This window comes from Mercurialis annua, linkage group LG5, assembly GCF_937616625.2.
Source record: "Mercurialis annua linkage group LG5, ddMerAnnu1.2, whole genome shotgun sequence".
Classification (NCBI taxonomy): Eukaryota; Viridiplantae; Streptophyta; class Magnoliopsida; order Malpighiales; family Euphorbiaceae; genus Mercurialis; species Mercurialis annua.
In genome coordinates, this window is record NC_065574.1 from 54,918,100 (window position 1) to 54,937,978 (window position 19,879).

General features: G+C 30.8%; 3 protein-coding genes across 5 annotated transcripts; 1 reads left to right on the forward strand and 2 right to left on the reverse strand.

The window, feature by feature from the left end:
* Positions 1–269: 269 nt before the first annotated feature.
* On the forward strand, positions 270–2,189 carry LOC126680165 (uncharacterized). Its single transcript, XM_050375221.2, has 3 exons — positions 270–785; positions 1,550–1,722; positions 1,815–2,189. Exons 1-3 carry the CDS (start codon positions 300–302, stop codon positions 1,936–1,938), a joined length of 783 nt encoding a protein of 260 aa, XP_050231178.1. The 5' UTR covers positions 270–299; the 3' UTR covers positions 1,939–2,189.
* Positions 2,190–9,148: 6,959 nt separating this feature from the next.
* Positions 9,149–12,486, reverse strand: LOC130014690 (ent-kaur-16-ene synthase, chloroplastic-like). Of its 3 annotated transcripts, none has more exons than XM_056105676.1 (9): positions 12,396–12,486; positions 11,764–11,861; positions 11,472–11,686; positions 11,209–11,318; positions 11,012–11,110; positions 10,289–10,504; positions 9,938–10,079; positions 9,611–9,856; positions 9,149–9,508 (listed from the first exon to the last, which is right to left on the reverse strand). In XM_056105676.1, exons 2-9 carry the CDS (start codon positions 11,852–11,854, stop codon positions 9,203–9,205), a joined length of 1,425 nt encoding a protein of 474 aa, XP_055961651.1. In that variant the 5' UTR covers positions 11,855–11,861; positions 12,396–12,486; the 3' UTR covers positions 9,149–9,202. The 3 variants fall into 3 exon arrangements, with proteins under 3 accessions (XP_055961651.1, XP_055961650.1, XP_055961652.1); XM_056105675.1 differs by lacking the exon at positions 12,396–12,486 and adding an exon at positions 11,940–12,130; XM_056105677.1 differs by lacking the exons at positions 11,472–11,686; positions 12,396–12,486.
* Positions 11,936–14,923, reverse strand: LOC126680315 (cis-abienol synthase, chloroplastic-like). Its single transcript, XM_056105943.1, has 6 exons — positions 14,908–14,923; positions 14,719–14,771; positions 13,862–14,147; positions 13,183–13,363; positions 12,396–12,604; positions 11,936–12,063 (listed from the first exon to the last, which is right to left on the reverse strand). The coding sequence occupies exons 1-6, from the start codon at positions 14,921–14,923 to the stop codon at positions 11,936–11,938; spliced, it is 873 nt and encodes a 290-aa protein (XP_055961918.1).
* Positions 14,924–19,879: the final 4,956 nt, after the last annotated feature.

Here is a 19,879-nt window from a genome sequence, read left to right on the forward strand (position 1 = left end):
TGTGCATTATGCTCCATCAGCGGTAATACTTTCCACGTGGCATTTCCATGTCATCACTAGTCACGCTATTCCTCTGACGAGTGTACTTCACTCATCTTAAAAAGGAAAGTTCCCGATCGCCGCCGACCCCCTCGCTCGTGCCTACACCTTAGCATCACCCTCACGTGCAAACTTTACACGTGTTATCATCTCCTCCCCTCCTTAAGTCAACTAAAGTCACCAAATCTAACGGCCATCGAACTCCTATATATATACCATCACAAATCAAAAACCAGTTGTAAAAAAATATTAGTGTTAGTATGAAATCTCTCCTCTTAAGAACCGGATCTGTTCAGCCCCACGCGCCGCTTACTCCCGGCGGTTCATCGAAACTCTCTCTCTCTCGATCCAGTTCAGTCACTAGTTTTCTCTCCGGCGAGAAAAACAGCTCGAGCTCCCCGAATATCTCGCTGCATTTGGACATCAACCGCCGCAGTAGCAGAGACGCGCCAATTCGGCGCGCTTTTTCAGAAGCGGACATCGTCAGATCGGAGACGGAGATTTTCGGTAGCTTTCCGGCTAGTATAGTGGAGGAGGAGTCCTTGGATTTGAATTTTGATGGATTGTTATGGAGTGAGAGTGGCGGTGATGGATTTGGGAAAGGAAAGAACTCAGGCGGTGGTGGCGGTGCTGGAAGCGGCGGCGCAGATGACTTAAGGAAAATCGGTGATAATTACAAAAAAATGTTGAAGTCTAATCCTAGTGACTCATTGCTGCTTAGAAACTACGGCAAATTTTTGCAGGAGGTAATTAAATTATTAATTATGAAATTTTAACTAATTAGTTAGTTTAGATATGGTAATTAATTTTAACTAATTAATTTTAGTCCCACACCACTATAATAGTACATGAGATCTTTTGGCTTTCTGATATTAATTTCGAAAATATTTTAGAATTAGGGTTAATTGTCAAAAGATCATGCATGAATTTTAAAATTTGGCAAAATCAATTGTTAACTTTTATTGCTTATTAAGTCGGAATACTCGTTTTTTTTTTCATTAAAAAAAATATTGATGTGACTATCGGAACAATGTATATTTTGATGTCCGAATCAACATATTTTTAATAAAATTAGGTTTGTTTTTCGATCTTGGTGAATGTTGGTGACTAATTTTATTATATTTGCAAATCACGGATAATTGATTCCGAAGGTATCTAGTCTATCGTTTTATTTTATTTCGGTGACCAAATTTTGATTCATTTTATTTTGATTGCTAAATTTTAATTTTATCTAACAGAGATCTTTCGGCCACAATGCTGACGTTGGAAAGAAATTAAAATTTGGTCACCAAAGTGTAAAAATGTGATAGTTTAGATATCTCTAGAATCAATTATCATGCAAACTACGTTAAAATTCGTAATTTAATTTATTTTTAACTCTCAAAATTGTGAAACTTCATATGTATATATAATATTAATCTGTTTCAACATTTCATTTTTTTCTATTTCCGTGCAATATAATTGAGGTTTATTAATTAATTTAAATACGTTTAATTACGTGTCGATGAAGGTGGAGGGAGACATGGAAAAAGCAGAAGAATATTATGGGAGAGCAATATTAGCAAATCCTGGAGACGGGGAAGTGTTATGTTTGTATGGGAAATTGATTTGGGATCATCAGAAAGATGGTGAGAGAGCTAAATCTTATTTTGATCAAGCTCTTTCTGCCTCTCCTCACGATAGGTACTATTTTATTATTTGATTAGTTAATTAATTATTTTTAAAATTCAAACTTTTACGTCGTTTAAAAAAATCTTATACGATTTGTTGTTCAGCATGGTGATGGGATCATATGCACATTTTATGTGGGAAGCCGAGGAAGACGAAGAAGACGATGACGTGAATAGCAAGGTTCTAGGAGGACCCTTTGCCAAGAAACATAAAGTTGAATGGCTTTAGCCCTTTTAAAGAGGCAAAATATTGTTAACTTCAATAACAAAAATAAATAATCAAAATGCACTTTACTTGAAATAGGCTCTACTAATAGAAATTACTAAGACATGGAGAGAAATATTGATATTAATATAAATATAAATATATATAATGTATCTGTTTGGATCTAAGGTTACAACTGTGTACTCAATAATGTTGTTGACAATGTTATCATAAGTTGAGAAATATAAAATTTTATAAAATGAGTTGTTTCCTCTCGTCGAGTCTTGGTCGCTTGATTCGGTTTGTACACATAACGTTTAGCTAGTCATCTATTTTTAATGTGGTAATTAGAGTGTATACTTTGTAACTCTAATTACAATCCTATTAAAGCCAGCTTGTTCTGACTCTTTATAATTTTAAGTTTAAGAATGCAGGACTTCGTGAAATTGGGTGCACCAAAATTGTTAACAGAGTTGGAACCTTTTAAGAAAGAGTTAGCTTGTAAAATTTTAAATAAACAGAGTGTGATAAAACTTAAGGCATGATATGGATGTCACTATCCTAAAAATTATTTTAGGATACAGTAGCTCTTCTACTTAATTCGAGAGTAGGAGTAGGAATAGCAGTATTTGAATATATGATACGATTTTCATATCACATTTAATCCAGCAAATTTGATTTTTAAATTTTAAATAAATTTAATAATCAAGTTAATGAATGTGGACATTACTAAGGAAAAATACAAGGTAACAGAAAATAATAGTAGTTCAGATAGTGGAGGAGCAAAACGTGTTAAGTAAAATAGGTTTAGTTAAGGTTGTTCCGAATGTTAAGGGTTCAACCAAAACTATAATTTACATGCTAAAATATGGGCTTCTCAGATAAGTTTTTAAAAATTAATTAAATAAATAAAAATTAATTACGGGCTCTAAAAAAATTAATCGAGCCTCGGACTAATTTCACTCGATTTCATCATCCACCCTACACCCAGACCCAAATCTGAGGGGATGGGGGATGGGTGGGGCGAGTCCATTCTCTTCCCTTCAACACACTCATAAGCGCATAACACAAAATTATATATAAATTCAAGTGAAGTCTTTTAAACTTTCAATGTGGGACTTTTGCCTTTTGAAATAACTCTTTTAAAACAAAACACACAACAATCTCCCATTTATTTCAAAAACGCTTGCTGGACTAGATTCTCTATTTTAATATAAATGCATCAGTTTCGGTGTCTTTTGGAATATGAACCAAAACCTGAAAAGAAGAGTTATAACCCACGGTAAGCCTGGTGAAGTTTTGAACGTCTATGAACCAAAAATTCCATTTACAAGTTATAATTCTCAACAATCACATTATACTTTCACAAACTGCTACTCAACGCGGTTATGCGCTAATAGGCCGTGCACGTGCCTGGATATTCATGAGTGCTCTAATGACTTAGCCACAAATCATATAAGAGCGGCCCCACTCCACACTCATATAAGTGATTTCATCAAGTTTATATAGCAACTATATATAAACTATCTTTATGGAATATGAAATCATTAAGAGTTATAAACTCACTCTCACAATAATTGCTTCTAGTACAACCTACACCATAGGAATGAACTAAATTAAAATTCAGTACTAGTAGGATTAACACGTGACTTGTTATTACCCGTATGAACCAGATTCATGGGATCTCCAATCACAGAGGTCGGGGTACCACCACGGTTAATACTCAAATTGGCACAAGCCCCATTCCCCTTGATGTTTCAAGGATCATTTTCCTTCCCAAAGGTTTAGTTAGAGGATCGGTCAAATTCGCTTCTGACTTTCACATAGTTAATGGACATAATTCCATCCTTTTGCAATTGCTTTACCACATCATGTCGCAGACGTAAATGTCTATTCTTACCATTGTAAGTCTTATTCTTTGCAATGGCTATTGCTGCTTGGAAATCACTATGCATAGACACTGAAGGAGTTGGTTTTATTCCCAAAAGAATACTCACTAAGAAGTTTTTCAACCACTCAGCCTCATTGCCAGCTAATTCCAGAGCTATAAACTCGGACTCCATAGTAGACTTGGCAATTATCGTTTGCTTAGATGATCTTCAAGCAATCGCACCTCCTCCAAGTGTAAATACATAACCACTAGTGGATTTTGTCTCATCTGAATCAGAGATCCAGTTAGCATCACTGTACCCTTCTAGTACAACGGGAAATCCACTATATAGGATACCATAACTCATGGTTCCTCTCAAATATTTCATTAGTCTGACAATGTCATTCCAACGATCACAGTTGGGATTATGAGTTTATCTACTCAATCTGTACACAACATAAGCTATGTTAGCTCGAGAGAAATTCATCAGATGAATCAGACTCCCAATAACCTGAGCATACTCAGTTTGAGCCACATGATCTCCTCCATTCTTCATTAATTGAGTGTTAGCATCATAAGGAGTACTCACAGATGTGACATCAAAATGTCCAAACTTCTTACGAAGTTTCTCAATATAATGCTCTTGCAATAGCATAATACTATCACCATTCCTTATGATTTTAACACCTAAAATTACATTTGCTTCACCAATATCTTTCATATCAAATTGAGAAGCAAGGATAGACTTTTTCTCATGTATTATACCAAGGCATGTACCAAAGATAAGCATATCATCCATATACCAACAAATGATGACAGACTCGCTTTCAATCACTATAGTATAAACACATTTATCGACATCAGTAGAGGAAAACTCATCACTAATCAGAACTTGGTCAAATTTCTCATGTCATTGTTTAGGAGCTTGTTTCAAATCATATAGTGATTTCAAAAGTTTACAAACTTTATTCTTTTGTTTTGAAACAACACAACCCTCAGATTGAGTCATATAAATTTCTTCTTCTAACTCGCCATTTAAAATTGCAGTTTTAACATCCATTTGATGAATAAAAAGTTTATGAATTGAAGTTAAGGCAATTAAAACTCTAATTTAAGCAATTCTAGTTACAGGGAAAAAAGTGTCAAAATAGTCAATGTTTGGTTTTTGAGAAAAGCCTTTTGCAATCAATCTAGCTTTATATTTTTCAATCGAATCAGGATTCATTTTTCTTTTGAAAATTCATTAACAGCCAATGGGTTTTGCGCCATGAGGCAAATTAACTAAAATCCAAGTTTTATTTGAATCAATTTCAGTTTTAATTGCTTCTTTCCAAAAACAGACTCAGAAGAAGAAATAACGTCATTATAAGTTAAAGGTTCATTATCAAAAAAATATGTATAAAAATCATTATCAAAAGAATTTTCAATTCTTTGTCTCTTGCTCCGTCTCAACTCCTCAGTAGAGTTCACTGTTATATTTTCAGTTTCATTTTCATTACAGTGGACATATGAGAAATTGACTCAGTTTTTAGTGGATACGCATTTTCAAAAAATTCAGCATTCTTAGTTTCAACAATTGTATTGCAATCAAATACATCACTTTTCAATACAAGGAATCTATATGCAACACTATGTTCAGCATACCCAATAAACATAAAATCAGAGGTTTTAGAACCTAATTTTCTTTTCTTAGGGTCAGGCAACATTACTTTATCTAGACACCTCCACACTTTAAATATTTCAGGTTAGGTCTATAACCTTTTCATAGTTCATAAAGTGTTTTATCAGTTTTCTTATAGGGTATTCTATTTTGTATATGACTGCTAGATAATATTGCTTCACCCCACAAGTTATCACTAGTAGAAGAACTAACAAGTAGTGCGTTCATCATTTCTTTTAGGGTTCTATTTTTTCTTTCTGCTGCACCATTAGATTCAGGGGAATATAGAGGGGTTACTACATGTATTATTCCTTCTTTTTCACAGTATTCATTAAATGCTATGTATTCACCTCCTCTATCAGATCTAATTCTTTTTATCTTTTTATTAAATTGGTTTTCAACTTCAGCCTTATAAATTTAAAACATATTAAATGCTTCATCTTTATTTCTTAGCAAATAAACTCTAGCATACCTAGAACAATCATATATAAAGGCCACATAATATTTTTTACCACCTCTAGTCATGGTTTGTTTTTAGATCTCTTAAATCAGTATGAATCAAACTAAGTAATTCAGATTCTCTAACAACAGAAGACAGGTTTTCTAAGTTGATTTTGTTTCAACACATATTTGACATTTATCCAGATTAGTTTTATTTATTCCATTAATTATACCAATAGATTACATTTTCTTAATATAACTAGCATTCACATGTCCTAATCTAGCATGTCATAAATTAATAGATTCAATTAAGTAAGCAGAAGAAGATGCATTCACTTTTATTACTTCAGCAACATTTAGAACAAATAATCCCTGATTACAATAACCCTTTCCCACAAAACATTATTTTTAGTCATTGCAATCTGGTTAGACTCAAATGACATCTTAACTCCACCTTTCCCCATAATTTCAACAGACACTAAATTAGTTTGAATTTTTGGTACATGAAGCACTTCATTCAAGGCCAATGTCTTTTCTGATCAAGCACCCTTCCTTTTTCAAGAACAGGGGCTGTTCAAGCATATCTGTTTGCACATATATGCCTGGTAGCACTAGAGTCTACCACCCAGTTTTTTACATCAACAACCAGATTCACTTTCGAAATGCCAGTAGCAACAATATCATCTCCTTCGACCAAATTTGCATTTGGCTTAAGAGGATTTCCATTTTTGATTCTATTCCTGCATTGAGATGTAAAGTGACCTGGTATTCCACACACAAAACAACTACTCTTTTTCTTAAAATCAGTGGAGTTAGTTACTTTGGGCTTGTAATCAGAATTAGCTACAACAGTGGGTTTTTGGTCATACCTCTTAAAGTTTCCCTTGTTTTGCATCAGATTCGCCCTTGCTTCTAGTGCCTTGTTTTGGGCAGTTTTGATCTCCTTTCGGTTCGTCTCATTAATAATGATATGTATGATCAACTCCTTGAGTGTAAGCAATTTATGCTTATGTTTAAGATTCTGCTTGTAGTCATTCCATGATTGAGGCAGTTTCTCAATCAAAATTCCAGCAACAAATTCTTGTAGAGAGTTAAACACTTTATAGGTTTTTCTTCTAAGGGCATATTTACTATAAATGTTCTCTATTTGGTGATTCTCCACCAATTTTGTACTCCTTTTGATGATTAGTGGATGACTCTATTTTTTCGCCCGTGGATGTACGCTTAATGCCGAACCACGTAAATTTCTTGTGTTATTTATTTATTTTACTATATTATTATTTGTTAATTAAATCTATAATTAAATACATACCGAGTGGTTTTAATTTCGCTGCGCATACTAATCCGGTCATGAACCGGTCACGACAATTGGTACAAAAGATTCAACAATCGGTATCAATGTTACAACATGTCCCTACACTAAAAAAGTGTAAAATTCTTCCCTACACTATCGGCAACCTTCAATGTAAGTCCCTTTGTTATTATCCGTAAGAGCGTGAGATGCACACAATTGTCTCCGAGACTGGTTGTATTTAATTGCTTCATAAATTGTTAAATACTGACACCTCAGCAATAGTTAGGAAAAAATATAAACTAATTTTGAGGACCTTTTCATATAGTTTCCCATTAATTCTACCTTCCTCCCATAAATCCAACTTCTCGTCTTCCTTCTGCTACCCCTTCTGCAATTTAAAATTATGCGAAAGATTAAACTTTTAGTTGACAAATGTAATTATCTGAGATGAGCATCTTTATCTTTTTTCATGCATTTAATTTTATGGTGTTTAGCACTTTTAATGATTATTAATGAATCAATTTGGTGTGTTCAATTTAGTTTAAATCTAGATTTTTATTGATTACAATGACTAAAAAAAGTGCTTGTGATTTGTTATTATGTTTGATTTAGTTATAGGGTGCTTAATTTTGTTATTGTTTTACTGGAAAATCAATTGCAATATTTTAAAACTGGATTTTTGAGAAGCAGCGGTGGCGGAGTTAAGCTGGTTGGTGTGGTTTTTAGGGGGGGGGGGGGGGAATAATTTGGAGAGGAGATGATGTGTAATAAAATTGGGCCCGCTTAATTGAATTATTGTTCCATAATTATATATATTATTGTCACGTAAGCCATTATATGGTTGTATTTTGAATTGTTTTGACGGAGTTTGATGTTGCTGTGACAAAGGGTCTTATATTGATGGTTCCTGATAGTGTATGAAGAATTTTACACTTTTTAATGTAGGAACTTATTCTGCAAAAAAATTATAGTGCATGAACCTAAATATGTCTTTGGCCAATCTTTAGGTATGTTGTATATATATATGTACATATATAGGTATATGTATCTATGTATACACACACACATAAATATACATATATATACACACACAACATACATAGACATACACATATATACACATACATATACATATTATTTTTTACGAGGAATAAAAAGATATATTATTATTTGTTATTTAGTAAAACAAATTAAAAGTTGAATAAAAAATTTGAACAAAGGGTCAACACAACCCTCAATCTTGTATCTCGAGGTCAAATAAGTTCATTCTAATTTTTTTCGATCAATTATATCTTCAAATTTGTGTTTTTAGGTCAAACAAGTCATTTTCATTTTATCAATCAATTAGGTCCTCAAACTCTTTTAATTTAAGTTAAGTAATTCATGATGTGTGACTTACTTGACCCCGAGACGCAAGTTTGAGGATTTAATTGACTAAAAGAGTTTGAAGTAACTTATTTGACCCAAAACATAAGTTTGAATATTTAATTTACTAAATAAGTTAAAAGTGATTTATTTGACCTAATGACACAAATTCGACGGCCGCGTTGACTTTTTCTTTAAATATTTTAGAGTTAATTGCAAAAAAAAAACATGAATTTTGGCATGGTTTGTAGTTACAACACGAATTTTAAAACTTGACAAAATTAGTCACCAACATTTATATTTTGAAATATCAAAATACCAAGTATTTTTCAGTTGAAAAACGCTGATGTAACTACCGGAACAATGTATAATTCACACGCGCGTGCATGTCTGTTTGTGTTATCTACATGTTAACATATAATTGTTTCTAATTTTTGATAATGATATCAGAAATAACATTTTTTTCTCTATACACATAAAGCTTATACTTTAAATAAATATTTCAAAATCCAAAATAAATTTTTTTATTAGACCACTTTATTGGATTCATCATAATTGGTAGTATTTGAGTCTGAATAGATAAAAGATTCAAATAGATCTAATGTAACTCTTAAAAATGGAAAGACAATATTATTTAAAAAACCTAACCGTCAATAGATTAAGGAAGGGAAATTGGTTCCCATAATATAAGTTTTGCATCATTAGACATTTTAATTTTAGGATTTGAGTAGCCATCATTGTCCATGTAAAAATAATGTAATACATTGCTCTTGTTCCAAAAAAAATCCCTGACAGGTTTTGGAAGCAAGTTTTCTTCCTTTTGCGTAGAAAGCCGTAACAATTCTCTTCTATACCTCTCAATGTCTCCTTTTGTTCTTTCAATAGCTTCTTCTTCTGTTATGGTCTCTTGACTATGAAATACACGTAGTGATACACTATTGTATTTACCTTGTTCGCGTTCTCTCTACAAAATTTTAGCAGTGAATTGTATATGAATTAGACTATAAATGTAATATAAAGACCAAATGCATTCATAAGTAATTAAAATAAAGTGAACTCTTAGTACCTTGAAAGATTTGAGATCATTTAGAAGTCGTCCAACTAGGCTAACATGCTTAAATAAATCATTTATTTGTTGTCCTGTCATTATTTCTTCGGGTAAGGTTACCCCAAGAAAATAAGTTGTTATGTGACAAATTGGCCCTAAGGCTAAAGATATGTAAGCATTTTCCATGTACTCATCTAGCGACGGTGTTGCGTTCACTCTAGCCCATGCAGCTTCATTCATCATAGATTTGAGCAAGTCATGCCACTGTAACATCAACAATGTCAGCATTGTAATATATATACTGAAAGTTTTACAAATAAAAAATGTTGTATGTGTATCTCTTACTATTTTGACCAAGTGATGCTCAATACTTCTTCCGTGATGCTTGAACGCAATATCGTCAAGCTCTTTAATCATGCCTTCAAGTGCTAAAAAGATAATCTCAACTTGCTTCGAGCAGTATCCAATAGTTGAAGTTTCTCCCCATCTGTTAAGGGTCGATTAGAGAATGGTTAAGTATAATACTCTAAATCCATCTTTAATCATCCATACTTCTTAGCGAGTGAGCCATTTTAATCAGTGAATGAGTTTGTTTATTAGTTAGTCTCAAAGAAAAAATTTGGACAAGAATTTTTACATTTCATATATTGATTTCTGCAACCAGAAACTCAAGGGAAAAATAAATAAAAAGTGTACCTCTGGACTAATTGAACTAAATTTTCCAATTCTTCATTAGAGCCAACAACATCAAAAAAGTCGTCAACAACAGTAGCTAGAACACAATTTTTGGTAATGGAGAGTCGAGCATCTGCCAATTCAGGAGCACAAAGAATTGCAGAGTTGGTGTAGTAGCAATTAAGTAGCATAACCCTTGCAAAATTGAGTTCCTCGAATCTGCAAATCTTAACCCATCTGCACTTATATATGTAGGTGTATCAATAAAAAAAACAAATTACTATGTCTTTTTATAGAGTTAAATATTTTTGTAGTTACCAAACTATAATTTTTTTACACAATGGTAACAAAATTATTAAAAATTATAAATTAGTTACTGAACTATAATTTTTTTACAAAATAATTATTAAATTATAAAAAGTTACAAAAAATTATCAAAATTATAGCCTTTTTATAAAACGGTTACCGAATTACATATATGGACAAGGTAAATATGTACAATCACGCAATAAGTTGGTAACAGTTTGGTAAAAAAAATTATAATTCAGTAAATATTTTATAAAAAAGTTATAGTTCAATAACTATTTTATAACTTTTATAGTTTGATAACTGTTTTGTAAAAAAATAATTGTTGGATGACTGCTTTACAAATTTTTATAATTTCGTAATCATTTTACAAAAAGAAAATCTAATCCGGTGATCGTAAAAATATTTAATTCTATTTTTTAATGAATCTCACAGTACCTCTCAAGATCTTGGTATTCTTTTTGATATAATGATTGGCACATGTTATATTGTTGGATTGCGAGCGCCAATAACTCGATATTATGGTCATCAAGAATGCTGCAGATGTTAAAAGAAGTACTGATTTGTTAGATTAATTTTTTTTAATATGGCATATGTAAGTTTTAATTAATTAATAATTAGCCAATCTTACTTACCCATAACATGTTTTCAGAAGTTGAACACTACAAGTTTTCTGGTGCTCCATTTCCCACCTCATCTCAAGAAACTTTAAACTGTCATAACCATATCTCAAAGCATGACCAACCTGTGCAATTTTATATATTAATTAGGCAAACAAAAAAATTTAATTACAACATATTGTGTTAGTTGCTCTATTGTTTATTTTCATAACTTTAAAATTGAATCGCAGTAGAAGCATTATAACATAATTAAATTCTGTAACATTTATTTTACATACTTCAACACGTAGCGTAGAATCTTTAATGGCGCCCGTCAGTAGTTGTTTCTTTAAAAATGAACTTGTCCAAACTTCTAACTTCTCAAGAATTGGTTCATTTTCGTATATCATTATCTTTGAGGCCTTATATAATTCCAAAATTGTGTTTATATTTTTGAATTGTGGACTCACTGAATTGAAAAAATATTCTTCTTCAGAGAATTGTTTTAGTGCATCTACAAGAAAGAGAATATTTTTAATAATTAATCTTAAGTTTATATGAAAAATAAAATACAAAATATTAAGTACATACCAGAAGAGACATTGTATCCTTTCAATCGTAGTAGACGAAATCCCAAAGCACAACAATTCACATCTAAATATATCTCTTCATCTCTTTGCATCCATAATCTACGAAAATAAAAAAATAATGTTGAAAATACTTCATATTATTTATGTAAGAGCTTTAAGATGTTATCAGTTAATTACCCATATATATTATCCAAAATAGTATCTATTTCTGTTTTGAAATATCTATCATCAATTCCTAACTTTTGAAGATTGTCTACTGCACGGAGTTGGCTATATATTTCCAGTGGATAAATTGTGGGAGCTGAAAAATCACAATAAGAGAGTTAGTTATTAAAGATAAAAGAGTTACTATTTTTTTTAAAGATTTATATCTTTCTGACTTAATTACTTTAAATCACAATTTTAATTATTATTTTTGGCAATGTTCCGTTGAAAAACATGTTGATGTGGACGCTAGAATATACACTGTTTCGGCGTCTAGATCCAACATATTAGCGCAAATTTTTTCGATGTTTCAAATTGTAAAAATTTAAAAATTGATATCTCATGTTGGAAAAATTAAAAATTCATGTTAAATTTTGCAAAGACGGTAAAGTTTATAATTTTTTTAAAAATTATTTTTAAATTGTTTACCTGCACGATTGAAATTCTTGAAGAGGGATGTTAAATAATCATAACATTGTTGATTATGATTGTGAAACAAAGCAGCTGCTGTTGCTGACGGTGAATTAAAAAATGACCCGTTACTTCTTTGATGTATGCTTATCTCTTTCCACTTACATTTTTTTCCAAGTCCTTCTATTAAATATGCAAGATGTGACGTGTCTCCTTCTAATTCACACCTGTATAATTAAATACTATGATTATATACTATACTAAAATTTTAAATAAATTTGGATATAATATCCTTAAAATGTCAAGAAATTTCATGCATTTTTCAAAGACAATATGATTTCAGATATTCATATTTTTCACCAAAATTATAAATAAATTTTTAAAATAAATTGTGACAATTTGATCCGTTAATTTTATAATTTATAATAAATATATCCAACCCTCAATTAGATCATATTTTTAAGTACATAAACATTATCAAACTAAAATAAACAATGAATATTTAATCATGGTTCTAAGAAGTTGTAAGTATATTTAGTATGTGTCCAATAAATGATAAATTAAAATGACAGAATTTTAAAATTGTGATATATGTAACAAATTCGCGATACTTGTGATTATATAAGAACATTTTATCTATAAAAAAACCATTTTACTTTTTTTTGAAATGTAGTATCAACTGATATAATAATTACATTTTAAGAGATCAATTTGGTTTAAGCATTAGATCAATTTAGACTCTAATTCATATTCATGCTACATGATCAAAAGACAATTATGGTTCATGAATTTTGTTAAACAATACCTTGCGATTTCATTTTCTCTCTTCTCCAACAATACATTAAGTATTTCATGATGAAAAGGAAGCTCTAATCCATATTCTATTGCAAGTTCGATCATGGCAGGAAATATAATGTCAAATCCAATTGGTGTTAATTGTCTTTCATCAACGGCAGCCCAATAATTAGCCTCAATGAATTCTAAACCTACAAAATGGATAAAAAATTATAAAATTATAATTCATTGATACCATTCTTGTTAGGTTTAATATCACTTGATGGTAGCTAGTTTATAAAATTAAGGAAAAATAAATTAATTAACATATCTACGACTATAATTGAATTGATTAAAATATTTTTTATAGGGATAAAATTAACAGACAGGTCCATCAATTTAAAAATAATAGTATACATAGTGCATTGTGCAATTTTTAAGTGATACTTGAACTCATGACTACGGTTCAATATTTACATTTGAAGGTATACAAAAGTCGACCGAAATCAAAAATTAAATCGAACCACAAATTCAATTTGGTTTGATTTATATTGCAATAAAAAATGTCAGTTCGGTTTTTGATCATCAATGTTTTGAACCGCATAATTGAACCAACATAACTGAACCGACCAGTTCGGTACAGTCAATTTGAAAATTACATTTTATAAATATTTCAGTTCGGTTTGATTCGATTAATAATATTGTTTTACCTCTCTTGATGAGTGATGGGCCAAGTTTCCACTTGTGAAGAGCTAGAATAGAAGCCAAAGTAGAAGAAAGATAATCCTTAACAAGCAATGGATGGTATGGATGATGGCACCATGATCCATCACATTGCTGATTATCCATAATCCATTCCAAGCATTTTGGAAACATTGGCTTCTGTTTTGATTCCTTAGAAGGAACCATAGCCACCCATGTTGTATCATATGATGAAACTGATAATTTAGCTTTCTCAATTATTTTGCTTCTTCTTTTCCTCTTCTCTCCTTCATCCTGATTAATTAAACATCATGCCAATTAGATGCTAATACAAATTTTATTAATATTAATTATTTTAATATTTTGATGACATGTAACTATAACTGATTTAATCGATTTTGGGAGTTGATGTACTTTTTTATTTTTGCAGTTTGGTTACTGAATACTTTTAATGACTTCGGCAATGTGTTTAATAGATTCGACCATAAGGGTCATATATATACGCCTAATGTTTAGCTCAGAATAATCGATTATCTTAAGATTGGGAAAGGTGCGAATATGCCCCTTTCCCGTCAATTTATCCTACATAATAGTCGATTTGTGGTTCAATTTCCTTCCACCTCTTCATCAACCATGCAAATCGGAGATTCCTCACTCTTTTATCATCTCACTTTCTCAATTCTCTGAAATTTGAAATTTCAAAATAAAATATAGCTGCCTCATAGGCATAAATTTGCCAGATATTTCACTAAGAAATGATAGTCACGAAAACTATGTTGTTACATATTGAAGTTTGATAAATAGATTGCTAAAATGAGAAAATATGATAACCCCCAAAATCAATAATAATGATTTCAACACTTACCATAGAATTTTTTGAATTAACTATCCGTAATCGTGTAAGCTTATAAGATGTTTCTGCATATAATAAGAAAATTTTCATGAAAAAAGAGTTACTTACAATTAATAACTTATTCAGAAACAAAAAAGATTGCAATTGAAAAAATTGTAATGAACTATTAACTGTCCTTATTGAGTTGGATATATTACTTACGTGATGTTGAAGACATTTTTGGTTGACTTGCAAGTGTGAGAACATTTCTAGGGTAAAGAGACATGATAGCAAGTTTCTTTGGTTGCAAGGAAGAAAGATATAGTGAGAATTGTGTGAGTATAGTGTTTAGATGTTGAACTTATATACTTATAGAAATTAACAATGGCATTTTTATTATATGTTAGTGAGAAAAGACAAGAAATGGAACCTACGGGATTTGGTCTAAATGGTAAGCGGCTTGATATCGCGGGTTCGAATTTTGTCAATACAGAAAATTTCTGCTAGCAGACTTATCTACCATACCAGGTGAACGATGCAGATCGGATCTAAATTAGTCAGAGTGAAACTCTGTAAATTGGATGGGCAACAAAAAAAAAAAAACAGACAAAGTAAATATTAAATGGAATTGATGACTCAATTTGATGACTGCTGGAATAATTTTATTGGATTTAGAGAGGAAAATACAAAGATAACTAAGTAATAGAAATTATAAAATCCAAACAAAGTAGCCTACAAATAAAGACTAAAAGATAGCAACATAAAGAGACATTATAAATCGACTTAATTAGCAATTTGCCCCCCTCAACTTGTAAGTAATGGCAATTAATACGGAAATTAATTTTGTGGATAAATTAGTCATGAATTTGCATATTACGGGCAATTAGCCTCATTTTGACAATTTGCCCCTAAACTTGTAAGTTATTTGTTCCTCAATTGACAATTTGCCCCATCATATTTTAAGTTAATTTTTCAAAATGAAGCTAATTGCCCATAATCAGCAAGTTCATGACTAATTTGCCCACAAAATTAATTTATGTGTTAATTATCCATTGCTTACAAGTTGAGGGGGCAAATTGCTACTTAAGTCATTATAAATCTAAATAGACTTAGTCAATTTAATCTTGGCTAGACTTATTTTCTTTCACAAAGATAATAACATTTTGCATAATCATCTCAAACACCATACTTTTCAACTTTTTTTTTATATTTTGAAAATTTAAAATTGTCGATGTTATTCTATTTTTTAAATTATCAATTTTTCAAAAATATTTATAATTAAGACTATATCAAATGTGGAGGTTTTATTTAAACACTTTTTAAAATAAAAAAAATTCAAGTTAAAAAAATAAATACAATTGAAATTAAAATTAAAAAAATCATTGATTTTTAAATTATATTAGAAAATTAAAAAATGAAATATTTTTAATTTATCATAGTTATGAGCACACAATTTTTAATGGTATTTCAAAAATCAAAACCACGTCGTTGTTAAGACCAAGGCTGAATCAGCAATCAATTATAAAAATCATAGGGAAATAATATTAAACTAATTAAACTAGTCTTATATAAATTTTTTAGGTGAATTGAGTTTGCTGAATATTTAAAATAGGAAAGTAATTTATAATCCACTAATTTATATCACCTTTCATTTCTCCTTTTATATGTTAATTTTTTTTTGCTAATTTTTTTCAGAAAAATATACACCTCTACAAAAATTAATCTCTTTATTCATTTATTACTACGTCAGACGGTAATAAAATACGCTAAAAATGGGTTAAGTAATACTAGTTTTTAAAATATTAGATAACATTATAACACAAAAACAAGATAATCTAGACAAACGACATTGTCCTAACTCAAAGAATGCAAACATTGACTATAGTATTATGCTAGACCAAAAAGGATTCATTTTCAGAAATTCTAATCATGGTTAGAAATTTTTTAGGAAAAGAAAATTCAAGATGTTCTTTAGTTCAAAGTTTGACCATATAATTGTGTATTATTTTCCTGAAAGATATTTTAAATTAGACCTAGATTCAAAGTTTGACTAAATTTTTAGATTAAACTTCACTCGAAGTTTGATCAAATTTTTAGATTAGACTTAATTCAAAGTTTAGCCATATGATTGCGGAAAAATTCTGCCTCTAGTATACTACGTCCTATGTAAAATAGCCAATCACGTTATAACATCTCATTAAAATGATGACAAAATTTTAATAAATGTGTTTAAATTTTAATATTATTATATTACAATTAAACCATCATTTTAATGAGATGTTAATTATAATGTTATAAGGAAATCCTTCTCAAGTCGGTTGTGCAGGCTATACCGACTTATACAATGGGTGTCTTTAGACTCCCGAATTCTGTTTGCTGCAAAACTCAGAGTCTCATGTCCAATTTTTCGTGGCAAAATAAAAGTGAACCACTCAGTTACGGGTTTGAAATCCTTCAAATAAAAGTGAGTTATACAATGGGTATTTTAAGCCTACCCAAGTCTAAACGTGGTTCCGCCCCTGCGTGTATCCAAAAGACACATTTGTTGCAACGGAATTGAGAGTTAGAGATTTGGTTAGGGGTGATGGATTAGCGTGGAATGAGAAAATGTTAAGCAGTATATGTTCTGAACAAGACGCTATAGTAATTAAAGGAATGCCTTAGTGAAATTTTAAATTTAGACTAACTTTAATTATCGCAAAAAGTTAAGCATATAGATAGATTTTAAGTTACAATAACAAACTTTTGTTGATGTACTTCAATTGAATGTCTTGCTCGTTTCCATACTTCGATTATACTCCTTCCGTCTCAAATTGATAGGTAGTTTAGGACAAATACGGATATTAAAAAATTTAAGTTATTTAAATAAAGTGAGTTAATATATGAAGAAATAACATACTTATCCTCATTTAATACATTGGTTAAACACTCGGGAAAATTGAAAAACCAATCCCGATGACCTAACATAAAACAAACACTTTGTGGTTATACATAAGCTGTCTGATTTGCAGATCTCCTAATAAAAATAAATGATAAATTAATTACATGTTTCGATAAACCCAAGCAATCTTCGTTCAACACTTCGCCTTCGAACTCGGATTCCTCATCTCTATGACAACCTCCATAGCGTCTAATTCCAGAATAATGTTCGACCAGCCCTTAGTCAAGCTCAAGGCCTCTAACCAAGCTTTCTCCCAACCTGACGCATAAAAACATTCACTAAATATATGAATATTTGTTTATTTGTCTAGTTGAACACAAAGGGCATTCAAGGGAAACAAAGACATGCCTATAGGCCTGTGCATCGGTCAGTTTCGGTCGGTTCGGTGAACCGAACCGAAAAAACCAAAACCGAAAATAGGCCAAAATCCAACACCGAATCGGTTCCGAAATAGACCAAAAACTGAATAAAAACCGATTTCTTTAATTATTTTTTTCCAGTTTTTTAATATAAAAAATTAAAAAACGATTAATTAATAATAATTTTACATATGTTATTTGTATATTTTATCTATTATAATAAATTTTTTAACTTATATATTACATATTATTAAAGAATAAATACTAAAAAAGTATAAATAAATATATAAATTTTAATTTTTTCAAAAAAAAATAAAAAATAATTTGTTATTCGGTTTTTCGGTCGGTTCGGTTTACAAAAACTTAAAACTAAATTGAAAACCGAATATCAAATTTTTAGATTGACAAAAACCAAATTAAACTGTTTTAACCAAAAAACCGAACCAATATTAAAATTTTGGTTTGATTCGATTCGGTTTTTCGGTTCAATTCGGTTTTTACACACCCCTACATGCCTATGAGATAAAGCCACTGCCATAAGAATAAATCCACAACAAACCCTCCGTAAAATGTTCCTAATATTCACCTCCCTAATTAAAAGCTCTATAGGTACTCTTTGTTGAAAAAATTTGTAAGGACAGAGTGTATAAAAGCTCGAGGCGTGAGAAAAATGTCATCGCTCTATATTTTTGTATATCCCAAGATACAACTAGCTCTTCTACTTAATTGAAGTAGGAGCAGGAAAAGCAGTTTCTAATATCTGATATATATCGAGTATCTCCGCTAATCCAGCAAACCATATTTTAAAGTTTAAAATTAAACTTATATCACCAAATAAATGAACATAAACATAAAATAGGGATAGTTCAAAGTAACCGAAAATCAGATAGTGCAAGGTTAAAATAAAACGTGTTAAAATTGTGGATTAAAACCAAGTCAAAAGTTTGTTCCGAAAATAATGGCTCGAATTAAAATTCATTTACACTAGCTAAAATATGGGTTCTCAGATAAGCCTTTCAAATTAATTATATAAATAAAAAAATAATTACGGGCTACAAAAAAATTAATCTTATTTCGGAATAAATCCACTCAATATTCATCCACACCCAACACCCAAGCCCAACTCTTTAGGAGGGGGAAGCCCATTTTTCACCCTTCAATACATTTATAAACCTATAATACTTTTCTATTTATAAGCACTATTTTGTCTCTTTAAACCCTGCATGTAGGAATTTGGATTTTGAAAGAACCTTTACAAAATATAAAAAAACACAACACTCTTAACATAAAAAAAATTCACCATCGAAATCCACAACCAGCCATCTTGAAACTCCATCAAGCTTCAAGAAACTCTAGCAATTTTATCATGGTCGCCAGGCACGAAAAATGTCCCGTATCACATCCATATCCCACTGCCTGGCATTAGGAGAAAATACTTGGCACCTTGTTCTTTTTACAAATTTTATGGAGATTTTAGTAGCAACTAGCCCTGAATATGAATCGACAAGCCAAGGATCGTACCAAATATAAACACGTATTAACCCCGTTCATGATCTTCACTCTAGTAACTTTTCTTATAGTATCATGAGTCGTAAGTATATTCCGCCAAACCAAAACTAGAATTTGCTCCAAACTTAACATCCAAGAAAGAGAATTTAGCGAAATAACGAGCTTTTAAAATTTTGTATAAAAGTGAATTATGCTTAGTCACGAGTCTCCAAATTTATTTAGAAAGCATCGCCAAATTAAATTTGTAAAGTTTTCTAAAATCTAACCCATCAAATTTCTTATTGATGCAAATCTTTTTCCATCTAACCCAATTGATATCCCCTATATTCTTAGTTATTCCGACTCCACAAGAAAAAATTCATCATCCTCCTCAACTCAACATAAA